Source organism: Rhinopithecus roxellana, chromosome 10 (genome assembly GCF_007565055.1).
Source record: "Rhinopithecus roxellana isolate Shanxi Qingling chromosome 10, ASM756505v1, whole genome shotgun sequence".
NCBI lineage: Eukaryota > Metazoa > Chordata > Mammalia > Primates > Cercopithecidae > Rhinopithecus > Rhinopithecus roxellana.
The window spans coordinates 86,599,448-86,617,636 of NC_044558.1; the positions used below are offsets into that span (position 1 = coordinate 86,599,448).

At 44.6% G+C, this 18,189-nt stretch overlaps 1 protein-coding gene across 1 annotated transcript in view; it reads right to left on the bottom strand.

Moving 5' to 3' along the window:
- The window catches only part of SRRM4 (serine/arginine repetitive matrix 4), a 175,220-nt gene that overhangs the window by 50,237 nt on the left and 106,794 nt on the right, over nt 1–18,189 (bottom strand). The window contains exon 2 of the mRNA XM_010368269.2: nt 4,609–4,755. Coding sequence (XP_010366571.2) covers nt 4,609–4,755 — 147 coding nt within the window. The remainder of the gene's footprint in view (nt 1–4,608; nt 4,756–18,189) is intronic.

Below are 18,189 nucleotides of genomic sequence, written 5' to 3' on the forward strand. Positions count from 1 at the left end.
TCTCTTACCACTCCTATTCAACATAGTGTTGGAAGTTCTGGCCAGGGCAATCAGGCAGGACAAAGAAATAAAGGGTATTCAATTAGGAAAAGAGGAAGTCAAATGGTCCCTGTTTGCAGATGAAATGATTGTATATTTAGAAAACCCTATTGTCTCAGCCCAAAATCTCCTCAAGCTGATAAGCAACTTCAGCAAAGTCTCAGGATACAAAATCAATATGCAAAAATCACAAGCATTCCTATACACCAATAACAGACAAACAGAGAGTCAAATCATGAGTGAACTCCCATTCACAATTGCTTCACGGATAATAAAATACCTAGGAATCCAACTTACAAGGGATGTGAAGGACCTCTTCAAGGAGAACTACAAACCACTGCTCAACGAAATAAAAGAGGACACAAACAAATGGAAGAACATTCCATGCTCATGGATAGGAAGAATCAATATCATGAAAACGGCCATACTGCCCAAGGTAATTTATAGATTCGATACCATCCCCATCAAGCTACCAATGACTTTCTTCACAGAATTGGAAAAAACTACTTTAAAGTTCTCATGGAACCAAAAAAGCACCTGTATTGCCAAGACAATCCTAAGCAAAAAGAACAAAGCTGGAGGCATCACACTACCTGACTTCAAACTATACTACAAGGGTACAGTAACCAAAACAGCATGGTACTGGTACCAAAACAGAGATACAGACCAATGGAACAGAACAGAGCCCTCAGAAATAATACCACACATCTACAACCATCTGATCTTTGACAAAACTGACAAAAACAAGAAATGGGGAAAGGATTCCCTATTTAATAAATGGTGCTGGGAAAACTGGCTAGCTATATGTAGAAAGCTGAAACTGGATCACTTCCTTACACCTTATACAAAAATTAATTCAAGATGGATTAAAGACTTAAATATTAGACCTAAAACAGTAAAAACCCTAGAAGAAAACCTAGGCAATACCATTCAGGCCATTGGCATGGGCAAGGACTTCATGACTAAAACACCAAAAGCAACGGCAACAAAAGCCAAAATAGACAAATGGGATCTAATTAAACTAAAGAGCTTCTGCACAGCAAAAGAAGCTACAATCAGAGTGAACAGGCAACTTACAGAATGGGAGAAAATTTTTACAATCTACCCATCTGACAAAGGGCTAATATCCAGAATCTACAAAGAACTTAAACAAATTTGCAAGAAAAAATCAAACAACCCCATCAAAAAGTGGGTGAAAGATATGAACAGACACTTCTCAAAAGAAGACATTTATGCAGCCAACAGACACGTGAAAAAATGCTCATCATCACTGGCCATCAGAGAAATGCAAATCAAAACCACAATGAGATACCATCTCACACCAGTTAGAATGGTGATCACTAAAAAGTCAGGAAACAACAGGTGCTGGAGATGATGTGGAGAAATAGGAACACTTTTACACGTTGGTGGGACTGTAAACTAGTTCAGCCATTGAGGAAGACAGTGTGGCAAGTCCTCAAGGATCTAGGACTAGAAATACCATTTGACCCAGCCATCCCATTACTGGGGATATACCCAAAGGATTATAAATCATGCTGCTAGAAAGACACGTGCACATGTACATTTATTGTAGCACTATTCACAATAGCAAAGACTTGGAACCAACCCAAATATCCATCAATGACAGACTGGATTAAGAAAATGTGGCACATATACACCATGGAATATTATGCAGCCATAGAAAAGAATGAGTTCATGTCCTTTGTAGGGACATGGATAAAGCTGGAAACCATCATTCTGAGCAAACTATCACAAGGACAGAAAACCAAACACCGCATGTTTTCACTCATAGGTGGGAACTGAACAATGAGAACACTTGGACACAGAATGGGGAACATCACACACTGGGGCCTGTTGTGGGGTGAGGGGAGGCGGGAGGGATAGCATTAGGAGATATACCTAATGTAAATGACTAGTTAATGGGTGCAGCACACCAACATGGCACATGTATACATATGTAACAAACCTGCACTTTGTGCACAAGTACCCTAGAACTTAAAGCATAATAAAAAAGTTTTTAAAAATGCAGTGGTTAAGTACACAGTGGTTCCAACACAGTGGTTACATATGCAGAGGTTACCTATGCAGTAAAGTATGCAGCAGTACACAGTGGTTAAACATGCATCGATTAAACATGCAGTGGTTAAGTATGCAGTGGTTCAAAACACAGTGGTTACATATGCAGTAAAGTATGCAGCAGTAAGGAATGCTGGTTCAGAAGCTGACAAACCTAGATTTAAAGTCCAACTCTTTTACTTCCAACGGGGCTCAGAGACCTCTCTGAGTCTCATCTTGATCATCAACAAGGTGGGAAGAAACATGGTACCTGTGTCCTAAGTTTGCTTCCAGGAATAAAGGAGCTGACTTAGGTAATGTGTCCTGGTCTGGCATAGAGTAAGAGGACAGTATAAGGGGTTTCTGTTATTATAATTATAATTAATTGTTATATTATAAATTTATTATATAATATTACCATAATTATGATTACTTTTATTATCATTGTTATTACTATCATCATTATTATGGTTTTGTCATATCAGAGGTCAGTCACAGATAGAAGAGAGCAAGAGGCCCACACGCTGTACATTAGAGTACAACAGCTCTACAACAGAGACGCTGTACGACACGGCATCATTTTTTTTCAGATTTTCATGACCGGAATCTTGTCTTCTGGCTTCATGAAACTCTCACTAACATATCTTAGGATTTCCTATGCTGTAGCCTCACTGCCACAATCTGTACATGCCTGGTCTAACTTAATCCTCATCCTGACCTTGAGAATTACATCTCAACATTCCCATTTTATAGCTGTGAAACTGAGGCCCACGGAGGAAAAGAAATTTGCCCAAGGTTGCTCGATTCGTAAGTGACAGGATCGAGATTCGTACACACAGATTCCATGTAGGAGACAATATTTTTTATTTTTTATTTTGAAACGGAGTCTTACTCTGTCACCCAGGCTGGAGTGCGGTGGCATGATCTCGGCTCACTGCAACCTCCTCCTCCTGGGTTCAAGCAATTCTCTTGCCTCAGCCTCCAGAGTAGCTGGAATTACAGGTGCTCGCCACCACACCTGGCTAATTTTTACATTTTTAGCAGAGACAGGGGTTTCACCGCATTGTCCAGGCTGATCTCCAACTCCGGACCTCAAGTGATCCTCCCACCTTGGCCTCCCAAAGTGTTGGGATTACAGGCGTGAGTCACCACGTCTGGCCCAATGTTTTAAAAGTAGGGAAATTCCCTTCGTTCTCACTTCTCTCTTTATCTCCCTCTGCCTATCATGGAAACTACTTTCTTCCTGTTTCCTGGAGCAAACTTTCCAGACATGTGGTTGAACTTCACTTCTCCAAGTTGATAGGGCTTAACTGTTTCTCTCTCTTTGAAATTGCAGCGTAACTAAAGCCTGTACCTGAGAGGGCAGCCTAGGTGGTGGGGAAGACTTCATTTTTGAAAATTGCTCCACTTAACTCCCACTTATAAGAACTTACGAACACAAAGAAGGAAACAACAGACACTGGGGCTCTACTTGATGAGAGAGGGTGGGTGGAGGGAGAGGAGCAGGAAAGATAACTATTGGGTAATGGGCTTGATACTTGGGTGATAATGTATAGAACAAACCCCTGTGACATGTGTTTACCTATGCAACAAACATTCACATGTAACCCCAAACCTAAAATAAAAGTTAGAAAATAATAATGAAATAAAAATTTAAAAGGAAAAAAATGATTCCAGTTTCCCAAGCCACTTCTCCAAAATTCAGTTATCACATCTTCTAGAAATAGATTTTCCAGAGGCCTTACAAAGCCTGGGCCAGGCTTTGTAAGTGTATGCCGAAAATAGGAGGCAGGGGATAATTTTTTTTTTTTTCCAGTAGCATCCATAGGATCATGGAGTGGGTTTTAGCCAAGGGTTTAAGATCAGAGAGACTGGAGTTCAAAACTTCACTCTGCCACTTACTGGCTGTTGTATTCTGGGGAACTCATTTTACCTCTCCCAGCCTCAGTAAAATGCTGAGTATACAGTATTTTTCTGCAGTATGTGTACACAGTGCTCTCTGTATATGTGTGCTAGCACAGTGCCCATCACACAGTGGGTGCTCAAGAAGTACTAGTTAAATAACTGAGTAAAAGAAAAAATACAAAGACCTGAAACTCCTGAGACAGGTCTGGGCTGAAACTATGATTTGGGAGTCAGCGGCTCATAGAGCCATTAAAATGGAAAGGAACTCTGTCATTTAAGGTAGGGCTTGCCGAACTACAGCCAGTGGGCCAGTTTAGCCTGCCTCCTGCTTTTATAAATATAATTTTATTGGAATACAGATATGCTTTTTTGTTTGCATAATACCTAGGGCTGTTTTTGCACTACAGTGGCAGAGAGGAGGAGTTGTGACAGAAACCGCTGGGTCTACAAACTTAAAATATTTATGATTTGTTCCTCCACAGTAAATATTTACTAACCCTTGATTTAAGGGTTTGAAAGAGGAACTTGCATAAGGGAGAGGTGAGCCATGACCAGAGAAGTAGACTTTATTTCTGTGTCTTCAACTTGAACGTCCTCACTGGATCTCACCTGTGTCCTCTGGCGGCACCCAGTTCCCGACAGGCCTTGTCTCTCTCCCAGCTGTTGGTGCCCAAGGGCTCAGTGGCCAGATGCTGACCCAGCTTTTCCGAGGGTCCATCCCGAGCTGGGACAATGGGGCTATTCTGGGGCTCTGTCCTACAGAGGAAGAAATAAGGACACAAAAGTGTTAGAATATACAGAGACACTTAACGTTCATTAAATATTCAGAGTTCCTAGTATTTCCCAGCTTCCCTTGCAGTTAGGTTGAGCCCATGAGATTATCTTTGGCCAATGGTCTCTAAGCAGGAGGGAACACATGCAATTTCCAGTTCAAGGCAATCGAGATCTGTGTGCCTTCTCCAGCTCCCCCTTCCTCTGTCATAGTGACTTTAGAGTCCACACATTCTGAAAGGTGAAACTATTTGATGGAGGAAAGATGCCTGTACCACATCAGACTTTGCAAGAGAGAAATAAACTGAAGTTAGGTTAAACCACTTTGATGTAGGTTTATTTGTCACAGCAGCATTGCTTATTCTATTTGGACTAAATCACAGAGAGATGCTGGAAACCAGCATTTCAGTTCCTTTCTCAAGACATACTGGGAGGCCAAAGCATGATAAGATTAGTGTAAACGCCCCTTTGCCATTTCTATTCCATTTCTCTGCCTTATTTCTGTATGGACCACATATACGTAGATTCAAATAGTCTTAACTGTGTGGTAGGTATAGTGTCTGGGGCCAGTCACAACATCTCGGAGTTGCAGTTTCTTCAGTTATAAAATAGTGAATAATATCAATTCATATATTGCTGAGCTATTGTGAATATAAAATGAGATAAAATATACAAGCAGAAAGGCCTCAAAAGTGTCAGTTTTCTTTGGTTTTACTTCCTTGTAAACCAAATCTCCAATCTGATGTCCTTCATTGGTATGAACCACCCACTTGGGACAGCAGTCCCCATGAAGGCCTGCAGTCCTGAAGCCCCCTCCTCTGCCACTGACAAAGGCTGCAGAGAATACCGAGGAGTCGCCTATGAGTCCCATTTCTTTATGGGAGTTCCTGAGAGGGCAAAGAAGTTGCCTGGTTAATCAGTTTTTGAAGAGACTGTCACTCAAGTTCCTGCCTCTTAACTAGGAAGAGTCAGGAGTTTGAGAGAAACAGGTGTATTTGGTGACACACAGAGAGCATTCCTCCCTGCTCACCCTGCCTTCAGACCCCATGTCGAGCATTGATCAAAGGCATTAGCATGTCTCATGCACCAGGCTCCTGCATCGGTGCATCCAGGTTGGTTTTATGACTCAGGATGAATGCATCTGACAAGCCCCCTGCTCCTTAGGGCTTCTAAGAGAGCAAGCCAAGCCCAGTCGATATTGAAGGAAGGGCAGCAAAACACATCCATCTCTGTCAGCCACTTATGAGTGCATCTTTAGAAGCAGAGTTGGTAGAACTGCAAGCCCTGGAGGGATGGAGATTCTAATTAGGGCTTCTCAGCCCTTCTCACTGCCAACTCTGTGCTTTCAGAACTCCCTTCCGTCCTGCTCAGCTTCAGTTTTCCCTAAACCTTCCTGCTATGGGGGTTACCTTTCCATGCCTTTACTTCTGCCCATTTATCCCTGAGGAATGCTGCCCTGTCTGCTGTCTGACAAAGTTTCTATTTTCTGCCTAACACCCAGCAAGGCTTGCCTCTTCCCACACTTGTCCTGGCCTAGGGTAACCTGTATTCATTAACTCCAATTTCCTGAGTGCCTTCATTGTATCCAGGTCAGTTTCAGGTGTGGAGATACAGTGAACAAGACAGTGATATCTCCTGTGATTATGGAATGTTTACATTCTAAATGGAGGAATAGATAATAAACACATAGCAAGTACAAATGTGGCTTGTTGAATGGTAACACATTTTTTTTTTTGAGACAGAGTCTCACTGTGTTGTCCAGGATGGAGTGCAGTGGCACAATCACAGCTCACTGCAGCCTTGAACTCCCTGGCTCAAGTGATCCTCTGGCCTCAACCTCCCAAGTAGCTGGGACCACAGGCGCACACCACCACACCCACCTTTTTTTTTTTTTTTTTTTTTTTTTTTTTTTTTTTTTTTTTTTTTTTGGTAGAGACAGGGTCCCACTATATTGCTCAAACTGGTCTTGAACTCCTGGACTGAAGACCTCCTGACATGGCCTCCCAAAGTGCTGGGATTACAGGTGTGAGCCATCATTTTCAGCTGACAGAGCTACGAAATGGGAGGAATGGCCGCTACTTTGTATATAATAATCAGGGAAGTCCTTCCGGAGGAGTAACAAGGGAGTGGAGACTTGAAGGATTCAGGACTAATCTTAAAGTTTGGGCAGTTTAGAATGTATTCTTAGATTATTTGACACTCTTGTCATCAAAAGATCAAAAGATAGAAATTAGTTTATCTCCCTTTGAATATTGGATGGGCTTAGTGACTCACATTTAATGAAAAGAATGTAGTAGAAGTAATGATGTATGACCTTCAAGACTTGGTCACAAAAAGTAGCTTCTGCCTTCTTCTCTTGGGTTGATAATTCTGGCAGAAGCCGTGTTGTGAGGACACTCAAGCAGCCATATGGAGAGGCCTATGTGAAGAAGAACTGAGGCCTCCTGCCAACAGTCAGCACCAACTTGTCAGCCCTATGAGTGAGCTGCCTTGGAAGTGGATTCTCCAGCTCCAATCAAGCCTTACCATGAGACTGCAAACCTGGTTGACATCTAACCACAGCTTCATGAGAGATGGTGAGTTAGAACCACTCAGTCAAATACCTGAGTCACAGAAACTATGAACCATAATAACTGTTTGTTGTTGTTTTCAGCCAAAAGATTTGGAATAATTTGTTACACAGTTATATATAGCTTCTATACAGGTATCTGCTGGAAGTAAGAAGTGTGCCCTAGGCAGAAGGAATAGCAAGTTCAAAAATTGTTAGCATATTATAAGGAAGAGCGGCCGGGCACAGTGGCTCATGCCTGTAATCCCAGCACTTTGGGAGACCGAGGCAAGTGGATAACTTGAAGTAAGGAGTTTGAGACCAGCCTGGTCAATATGGTAAAACCCTGTCTCTACTAAAAATAAAAGAATTAGCTGGTGTGGTGGTGCACGTCTGTAATCCCAGCTACTCAGGAGGCTGAGGCGGGAGAATCGCTTGACCCCAGGGGGCAGAGGTTGCAGTGAGCTGAGATCATGCCACTGCACTCCAGCCTGGGTGACAGAATGAGATTCTGTCTCAAATAATAATAATAATAATAACAACAATAATAATAAACAGCAAGCAAAGGCTAGAGTGGCAAGAGGTGAGATCAGAGACCAGGTCATGGGAAGACCTTTGAGGCTCTCTGCAGCTGAGATGGGAGAGGAGTCTTTGGAACAAGTGTGATTACATTTGAGAAAGATCACTCTAGTGGTTGAGGGACACAAGGCTGAAGGGAGAGAAGGGCAGAGATGGGGAAATGGTTGCAATAGTCCAGGCTCCGATCAGTGTAGTAACAGAATGGAGTGGGGGATGAGATGTGGTCTGATTATAGCGAATTTTGAAAGTAGTACTGACATGATTTGCTGCTGACTAAATGTGAAAAGTAAGAGAGTAAGACAGGAGGAGGAATCAAGGATGACGTCAAGGTTTTGAGCCTGAGCAACTGGAAGGATGGCATCAACATTGAGGAGATGGAGAAAGCAGAGTAGGGAGAAAGCTTTTGGGAAGATCTATCCTCTTTTCTAAGACGTGGTATGCCTTTGCTCCCCTACCAGCAACTCTTAATAATATGTTGTTGTCATTTGATTGTCTTCTGTCAAACTGGACTGTGAGCTGCCTGTGAGCAAGACTGGGTCTTACTGCCCCAGAGCCTGCTGCTTAGTGAGCACTCAGCAATATTTTTTCAATGAATCAATAAAAGCGGTAACGAATTAGCCAAAGAGAACACTGTTTCCAAAAGTTAGAAAGTGCTTTTGAGATGCTTTGGACTAATTTCCTGATGTTATAGTTGGTGGGAATGGAATCTCAGAAAGGGTCCATAACTCAGCTAATGCCCCACTCTACTCAGACTGCTCAATCCACGTCTTCTCTGTTCAACCTCATATTTCTTTCAGAAAACATCAGTGAGCTTATTGATTTGTGTGCATTGTCCAGCAAAGACTTGACACATAAGGTAGTTCACTTCCCAGGTGGCTCACTCATACGACTAGCAAGCTGGTGCTGGCTGTGGGCAGAAGGCCTTAGTTCTTCACATGGGCCTCTCCGTATGGCTGCTTGAGCATCCTCACAATATGGCGGCTGGCTTCCCTGACAATGATCAGTCCAAGAGACCAAGGCAGAAGCTGCCTTTTGTGACCAATTCTTGCTAGTCACACATTATTGCTATGTCAAGGTGGAGACACATAAGAATACAATTTTGAACTCTCTGGGGGCATTGTAGAAAATAAATCGATACCACAAGCAATCCCATGATAGGCAAAAGCTGAGAGCTGTGAGGAATTTGGCAGTGAATAAACACATGGTGAGTGTGCTGGCATTGGGTGGGAGGTCTCAGTGACTTGTCTAATGGAGAGAGTAGAGGCGTGAGTTATCTGAAGTATAGGAGAAGCTGGTGGATGCTACTGCCAGAGCCCTGGGGTGTAAGGCTTTGGGTGAGGACATTGCCTCATCCATCATTGTCAGCAATAGGGGTCAGGAATCAGATATGGGGAAATCTTGAAGATGATTTGGTGAGGAAGGACACAATGGAGTTGCAGGAATTTATGTAACTTTTACCCTCTGATGTGGTAGATTTTTCTTTTTCTCCAATAGTACTGGTTTCACCTTCCTGGTGTTGGGTACCCCACCTGGAATTTTGCAATAAAACCAACAGAAATAAAATGAATTCTGTCAGGCAGACAGGAAGCGCTAAGGGGAGGAAGAAGGAAATTCTCTGTAATATACCATAACATTTAAAGTCTTTTTTTCAAGATGTTCCAAGAGGCTGCTTCTCAGCTTTCTTAAAACTTAAAGAGACTCAGACAGCATGTAGCTGAGGGTTTTCCATGACTGGCACAGTATCAGAGGCCTTTAAGGAGCTTTTAAAAATACGGATTCTTAGGTCCCATCCTAGTTGTAGTAAATCAGAGTCTCTAAGGGGTAACATCCAGGAATCTGCATCTTAAAGACACATCGCAGGCAATTCAGCCTCCTACTGGATCAGGAATAAAATCCAAACTGACAGTCCAGACTAAAAGACTTGGCACAATCTGGCCTGTGACCCTGCTTTCAATCCCTCTTCTACCCATCTCCTACTCCTCTTCATATCTCACTCTGTTCTAGCCACATGACATCATTGCTTCTCCTCAAATGCTCAGAGCCTTTGCGCTTTCTGTTGCCTCCATCTGGTATGCTGCTCCTCCAGCTCTTTGCATGGCCAGCGCCTTCTTTCTATTCAAAAGTCACCTTTTCAGAGAGGCCCTCCCTGACTCCCGTGCTCTCTGCTCCACCTATGATGGGAATCACAGTAGCCTGTGGTGTCTTTCTTCACCGAGTTTGTTAGTGTTTGAAATGATCATTTTATGTGTCTATTTGCCAAATGATTGTCTTCTGGACTAGAATGTAAGCTTTAGGAGAGGAAACTCATCTCTTTCCTCACCCCTGAAACCCCAAAGATACAGTGCCTGACGTCGTGTAGCTTACTGCTCAATGAACATTTATCGAATGAACAAATGAATACATGGATGGGTGAACAAATGAATTGTGATTACTGATCTCATGTGGGAACCACAGATCAGATCCTAATTCTCCTTACAAATTAAGAAGCAGAGGTACAAATAAAGAGTCTGAGGTCACTCAATGCTGCAGTGGAATCAGGCTTCAGCCACAGCCTCAGCCCTCCACAGTCCCACCCATCTCCCCTCCCTGCCTCCAGCCTTGCATCTTTGCAGGTCCTTATGAAAAATTCTGTGTTCCATCCTTGCTGAGGAGTACCAGCAATTGCCTCATTTTCCTTCTATATCGCATTAAAAAAAATACTTAAAAGAAGGCGAAATCTTCGGGGACAGCTAAAACAGTGGAGTCAAGGGCCGGCACACTCCACTTCACAGAGGGAGGGAGGGAGCCATGAGTGCCGAATTCCTCAAGGCCTCCCGGCTCTGTTCCTGCTAATCAGAGACCTGGAGCTTAGATGCTGTCTCTGTCGTCATGGCAACCGGCAGATTCCAAGGCTGCGATAAGAGTCAGGACTGAACTTTTCTGCAAAACTCCTCAAGAGGCTTGGCTCCCTAGCTGCTTCCCTGCTTCCCATCAAAGCTCTTGCTCACTGAGCCGATCAGTCAGCTGCTCCCAACAAAGTGCTCATTTGACCCAGTGTTGGGTGCAGATCTTCAGGCCCCAAGCACTAGATTTCGAGTTAAACACTGTTTGGGGAATCAGAGACCAACAATGGTGGAGCAGGAAGAACCCCAGATCCAGCTCAGCTCTGTACAGAGTGGAGAAATGGAGGCCCAAGAGCCAAGGGGACTTGCCCAAGGCAAACAGTGACTCATATCATAGCTCTGGCTAGTCGAATTGCCACCTTTTGACTCCCAGCCCAGTGCTCTCTCCACATCACTCTATCATCACAGCAGCTAGTATTTATCAAGCACCTCCTGCATACCAGACACTGAGCTAACTAAGCACTTCTCACTTATCTTCTCATTGAAGCTTTCAAAGAAACCCACAAGCCAGCATTACCAACCCTACTGTGAAGAACAAACTGGGACTCTGAGAGATTACCTGGCAAGAACATCAGTGGCTGCCCTCCCTGTTTATAAGAGTCAACTGAGAGGCCAGGCTTGGTTGCTCACGCCTATAATCCCAGCACTTTGGGAGGCCGAGGTGGGCGGATCTCGAGGTCAGGAGATCGAGACTATCCTGGCTAACACAGTGAAACCCTGTCACTACTAAAAAAAAAAAAAAAAAAAAAAAAAAAAAAAATAGCCGGGCGTGGTGGTGGGCACTTGTAGTCCCAGCTACTTGGGAGGCTGAGGCAAGAGAGTGGCGTGAACCCGGGAGGTGGACAGAGCTCACAGTGAGCCGAGATCTCACCCCTGCACTCCAGCCTGGGCCACAGAGTGAGATTCTGTCTCAAAAAAAAAGAAAAAAAAAAAAAAAAAACTTCAACTGAGAACAAAAAGAAGACGACTCTGGAAAACATTTTTTTTTTTTTTTTTTTTTTTTTTTTTTTTTTTTGAGACTGCATCTCGCTCTATCGCCCAGGGTGGAGTGCAGTGGCGTGATCTCAGTTCACTGCAACATCTGCCTCCCGGGTTCAAGTGATTCTTCTGCTTCAGCTTCCTGAGTAGCTGGGATTACAGGCACCCACCATCACGCTTGGCTAATTTTTGCATTTTTAGTAGAAAACATTTTGAAAATATAGGAAATGATAAGTGGAGGTACAGGGGGAATCTTGGTAATTACACTGTAAGATAGGAATGGTCTTATGTGTTTGGAGAGGATCTGTATCTCAAGGTTTGGCCTGAATCTTATATTCCACAAACAGAAATGGCAGTTGGCCAGGAGATTGGAGACATCTCTGACATTTATCGCCTCCATTCCACAAATAGCTCCTTCTGTGTATAGAGGACTTACTAATCTAGTGTCTCAATTGATTCCTATAACCCTCTGTGGGGTGTGCAGCAGCAGCGTGGTGAACCTCCTTCCCTTGCATAGCTGAAGGCACTGAAACCTGGAGAGGCAAAGGACTTGCTTCCATCCAGGGCTCATGACCCAGGTACTTGTTCTACCCTTGCATCCACGGCTGTGAATGGTCCATCCTTGTGCCCACACTTGCCAGACACCCACACTCTGCCTGTTTTGACAGAGAATGTAGGCCTAGACTCTCATGCTTAAATGCTCACCAGAAAGTCCAAGAGTTATCATGGGGCTGACCTAGCTCAGAGACAAGATGAAGTTGGCCAATTTGTGCCTTGGCTCCTGGGACCTCAGTCTGGGCTGTGTTAATAATGTCCTGGCTTGCAGTCTTGGCATTTTGAGTCATTTTCAATGTGAATTCAGTTCATTAAGCCTGGATGGGGTTAATCTTCAGGAGCTGTGACCCTTGGAGCTTTGCCGTTGTGGCTGGGAAAAGCAATAGAGCTTGGAGGAAAACTGGGGATTGCACAGCACTGCTGTGGGAGACATCATTTGGATACAGGGGCAGTAATGTTCATCTTAGTAGAAATTGAATGAAAAATGAAAGGAAGTTTTATGAGGCTGTCATTTCTCTCATTATTTCATTCATTACTCAACAGCTGTTTACTGAACACCTACTTAGTATTGGATTTCAAGGACCCGAAAGTAACCAAGACATTGTTTCTGCCCTGCAGGACTTCTCACCCTGGAAGGGGAGACAGATCCCTAAACTGGGAATTACAATGTGGTGTATAATAAGTTATCTGATAGAGAGAGGCTTGGGGGGCAGTGGACCCACAGAGAGGGCACCTAACCCAACCTGGGGAATGTGGGCAGGTGATCACAGAATGTGTTCCTAGGAGATGAATATAAAGTGGTCAGGAAAGTGGAGGAAAAAGGAAGAAGAGCAAGTGCAAAGGTCCAGCACCAAGACACAGCAGTGGACCTTCATGTGACTTCAGGGGATGCAGTAAATTAGGACAGACAGTGAAGGTGGAGGGTGGGAGGCAAGACTTGAGTCTAGGAAGGAAGAAAGGGGCTGGATTCTTCAGGGCCATGTAGACAGGTGCTTTTCAAGCCTTCATGTGCATGGGTCACCTGGGGATCTTGTCAGACTACAGATGCTGATTCTTCAGTAGGTCTTGGGGAAGGCCTGAGTTTCTGCATTTCTAACCAATTCCCAGGTGAGGCTGCTGCTCCATGAACCATGCTCTGAGTATCTGGGTTGTAGATTCTACAAGGAATTTGAACTTGATCCTGAGGACTGAGCAACATAGACAAGTACAGCTCCCTACCACTGCCTCTCCACAGGCAATGGATGAGAATGGCTTAGTCCAGTTCTCAGGGCTGACAGCAAGTGTGTAAGTGTGTGGACGTGTGTGAGTATATGTGCTTATGAGTGTGTGGTAAACACTCTTGTATATCAAGAATTGCTTGGTTCTCAAGCTCAGGTCAAAGGACAAAAGAACCAGCTGGAGAAAAATCAGCTCAGCATTTTTTGCCCAGCTCAGCCAAGCAGGTCAGGCACCCAACCTGCCTGGGTTTTGAACTGTCATCACGGAACATATCCATCCACTTGCCCTCCAGTCAACTCCACATCCACCCTGTCATTTCTCCCTCCACAGGCTGGCCTGTCGATTGCCTGTTTGCTTCATGAGAGATAAAATTGCTGAGAAGTGGATTGGATTCGATTGTTGAGACTGCCTAAAATGCAGGCTGCCTCCAACTAGGGAAGGGACTGAATTCCAAAATGTCATAGCAGGGTGTGCAAAAGGTAACTAGGTGATGCTGGGAAAGTGCATGGGGTCTGGAGTCCTGCTGACCTGGGTTCAAATCCTGATTCTGCTAACTTGTGTCACCATGGGCAAGAATAACACCTCTTCTTCCAGCCCAGGGCCCCCTGGGCATCAGCTGGAATTGCAGACAGAGTTAGGATTTCTCTGGGGAGGGTGAGCTGCTAATTATGTTTTCTTGCCACAGGACAAGGGAGTCCCTTTTGGGGATCATCACAGCCACTATTAGAAGAAAGACAAAGCAAGCAAGAGGGAACTGGAAAGTGGGAAGAAGCCCTCAGCTTAAGAGGAAACCTCCAACCAAGGAAAGGAGGAACCTTGGTACGAGATCTAGGAGAGTGTAAACTGGTCCCAAGAGGTGCTTGCAGGGACCGTTCACTTATTCTTCAGTCAACAAGTATTTATTGAGCACCTATTATGTGCAGGCACTGGGAACAAGATAGAGAAAAAAAACCTTGCTTGGTGGAGCTTGCATTGTACTGCAATGGGTGGAGGTAGGAAGAGAGCAGAAAATAAACATAATTAAGTGGTAAATATTAGAAGGTAATGAGTGCTATGGAGAAAAGATAGAGTGGGATAAGGGAGATGGAATACTACTGGGAGGGGCTTGCAATTTTAAGCTGGGTAATCAGAGAAGCCCTCATTGAGAAGGTGAGATTTGAGCAAAGACTTGAAAGTGATGAGGGGGTGAACCTTGAGCATACCCAGGAGAACATAATAGGCAGACTGCAGCCAGTGCAAAGGACCTGAGGTAGGAACACACGAAATGCACTGAAGAATTAGCAGTGTGACTGGAGCTGAGGGAGCAAGGGGGAGATTAGTAGGAGGTAAAGTCAGAGAGGTAATGAGGGATCAGGTATAAGAATCCGGTGGGCTTTCACAGGGACTTGGCTCTTTCCTCTCGGTGAGATGAGAAGCCACTGAAGGCTTCATTGGATAGATATGTTCTGACTTAGGTTTTAAAGGATCCCTCTGGCATCTTGCTGAGCATATATGGCAAGGGATCTGGAATAGATACAGGAAGACCAGTGAAGAAATGACTATAATAATCCGTGTGAGAGAAGATGGTGGCTGGGGTCAATGTTTTTTCTGCAGTAGTGTTGAGAGGTGGTCAGATTATGGACTTTATTGAAGGTAGAATCAATGTAGTTGTTGCATGGATTGGCTATGGAGTGTGAAAGAGAGGGCCAAGGATGACTCCAAGGTTTTGGGTCTGAGCAACTGGGAGGATCTTGCTGCCAATCACTGAGCTGGAACAACTGCAGATGGGGAAGCGTGTTTTGGAAGAGTCTTCTAAAGCTCAGTTTTTGAGATGCCAATTAGACATCTATGTTGAGATGGCAGGTGGGCAAGTAGGTACATAAGCCTGGAGTTCAGAGAAGAGATCAGAGCTAGGGAAACGCATTTGAGAGATGATAGCATTTGGACAGTGTTTAAAGCCAGGAGACTGGATCTTCTGGGAGTAAGATGGAACACCAGGCTAGTAACTAACTAGATTAAGGGTGAAAGTTGAGGAGGGAGGTAAGCTCCCATGGCATTCTACCAGTGGGGTTTTAAATAACAAGATGGCTCAATAAAAGTACCCCAGCCTGGTGGACTGGCTCTTAAAATATAAAGTGACCGACAGCTCCAAGTTATTTATCTAGACCCAGTGATTCATTTATTGTTTGTGCATTTATTCATCCATTCATTCCTCAGCTATTCATTTACTCACTCATCTGCTAAGCATCATTTTCCTCCTGAGGTGGGTTGTTTCAAGATGACTCAAACATGAGCCTCCCTTCAAGTGCACAGTCCAGAGGAAGGGATGCAGCAGGTACATTAGAAACTCTCATATAGGGGTATGGGGTGTAAGTGGCTGAGAAAGGAGACATCCTGACTGGGGAAAGGCATGTGTGCTCAGAGGATACAAGTCAAGCTGCACAGAAGGGACAGAGTTACTAATCCGGGAGAGTTGGGAGTGCATAGTGAGTAGACCCATCGGATAGACTCTGCCTGACCACTCACCAGCTGGGTGACCTTGGGCAAGTCCTTTCACGTCCCTGGTGAAACCATAAGTTGCAATCACTTTATGAGGCTGCTGCAAGAATGAAATGAGATGACGCATGTCCAGCACTTAGACAGTATCTGGCACATGGTGGTACTTTGAATATCAGCCACATTTTCCAAGAACAGATGACACTGGTCTCCAGCCTCAGTTGCAAAGCTTGCCTCTGGGGACCCACTCACTGTGACTCTGATTACCTTTCCTCAAACAGCCAAGGCAAGGGATTCTGGGAAGGAGAGGGACGGGAGGTTGAAGTGCCCTTGAGGGTCCCAGGAGATCCTCCTACACTGAGGTCTTGGCTTCCTACCACCAAGCTGAGTGGCTACTTCAGAACCTAGAAATGCTGCTGGAACCTAGAAATGGTACAGGAACCCGATTCCTGCTGAGTTCAGGCTTCTCTCTCTCTAGTCCAGGGATAAATTTGTCTCTCCCTCCACTGCAGGGTCCCTCACAGGATCCTCTCATCAGCTAGAACTGCAGACAGGGGGCTTCTGAGAGGATGGCTCAGTTAGGACTTTGCGCTCCTGCAGACACACACACACACTCATGCCAGAGGCTGAGGCTTGGGAGAAAATTCCTAACAAGCAGAGAGTAAGCTGCTGCTGAAATCTGCAGAAAGGACAGACCAGACAAGCCACAAATCTTCATGGCAGGCTGTAAGCTCCTGCGGTCTGGGCTTGTTAGTTTTAAAATAACACAGCAAGAAGTGAGATAAAAGGCTTCAGTGGGAGAGGCTCTCAGACACCTTGCTTCACACTGTTGGGGCCACCAGAGGGGTCTCCTTGTCTCTCCTCCTGGGTTACAGAAACTGAGATTGCCAGCTTGGTCAGTTGCCAGATCAAAGTGAGAACTTGTCAGAGCTGGGCCAGCCCTTGGGGAGCATTGAGTCCAAGCCTGGAGAAACTGAGGTCCAGTAGGGGTGAGTGCTACACTCAAGGGCACTTGGTGAGTTAGAGGCTGAGAAAGGACCATCAGCTCTCTTTGTCTGCAGCATAGTGGATGCTGTTGGTCAGATCCTAGATCTCTTTCCAGATTGGTGGAATGTTAGTTGCAAATGCCTGAGGGATGCCCCTTCCAGAAGATTTTGCCCACTCCTGGTGGGATGTGGGGAGGGAGGCCCATAGCCAATGACTAGCTGACATAGGAGTACAAAAGACCTGCCCCCTTGCCTCAAGGTCAGACCAATTTGATGGTGGAATCCACATTCCAGAGCTCCCCTTAGGATCAGGCTGAGGCTTGAGTCCAGTTGAAACTACATCTTTTCTCAGCTGTCTTCCCCTGTCCTACCCTGCTTCCTCACTCCCTTTCTCCTCTCTCAATAAGTCACATGCACCCAGACCCCTATCTCAGGCTTTCTTTCTTGTGAATTCCATCTAAGACCCAGACCCAGACCATGTTTTCCTCTATCAAACTATTAATACTAAATGCAAAATGATGGTTAACATCATTCCCTTGTCAACAGAGAAGCAAGATTGTATTATCTGGAGTCAAATAGACCTGGGTTTGAATTCTGCTTTGCTGCTTCCTGGCAGTGTGACCCACAGGAAGTTCTTTAATATTATCGAGATTTAGTTTTTCCATCTGAGAATGGGAAATGTTATCAGAGATGTTAATATTACCTGCTTCATAAGGCAGTTATAAAATGCGTATTTTTCTGGTTGCCTAATAAATGCTCAATATATGTTTGATGATGATGATGGTGATGGTGATGATGGTGATAATGTTACTGATGATGATAGTGATGGTGATAATGGTGATGATGATGATGATGATATTGAGGATGACGGCAGGATGAATAGAGAGGGTGGTCTATACCAACCCCACCAATCAGCACAAAGCTCTCAGAAGACTCCACCTCTGCAGCTCCAGCACCAATCATCAGCAAGCTCTCAAACCCACCCTTTCCATTCACCCTCCTTTAGGCTTATTCCTTAGGCTCCATCCTTTGTCATTATCATTCTTCGCTGACAAAGGATTCTCCGTGGGAGAGAGGGAGCTCTGGAGAGAGATGTCTGGCTTTATGCAAAAGTGGCCATTTCTCAGTGCCAACCCAGGCATCCAGTTGTTCCCACCTGTAGGAAATGCCTCCTCCACAGTGATTCTGAATAAGGAGT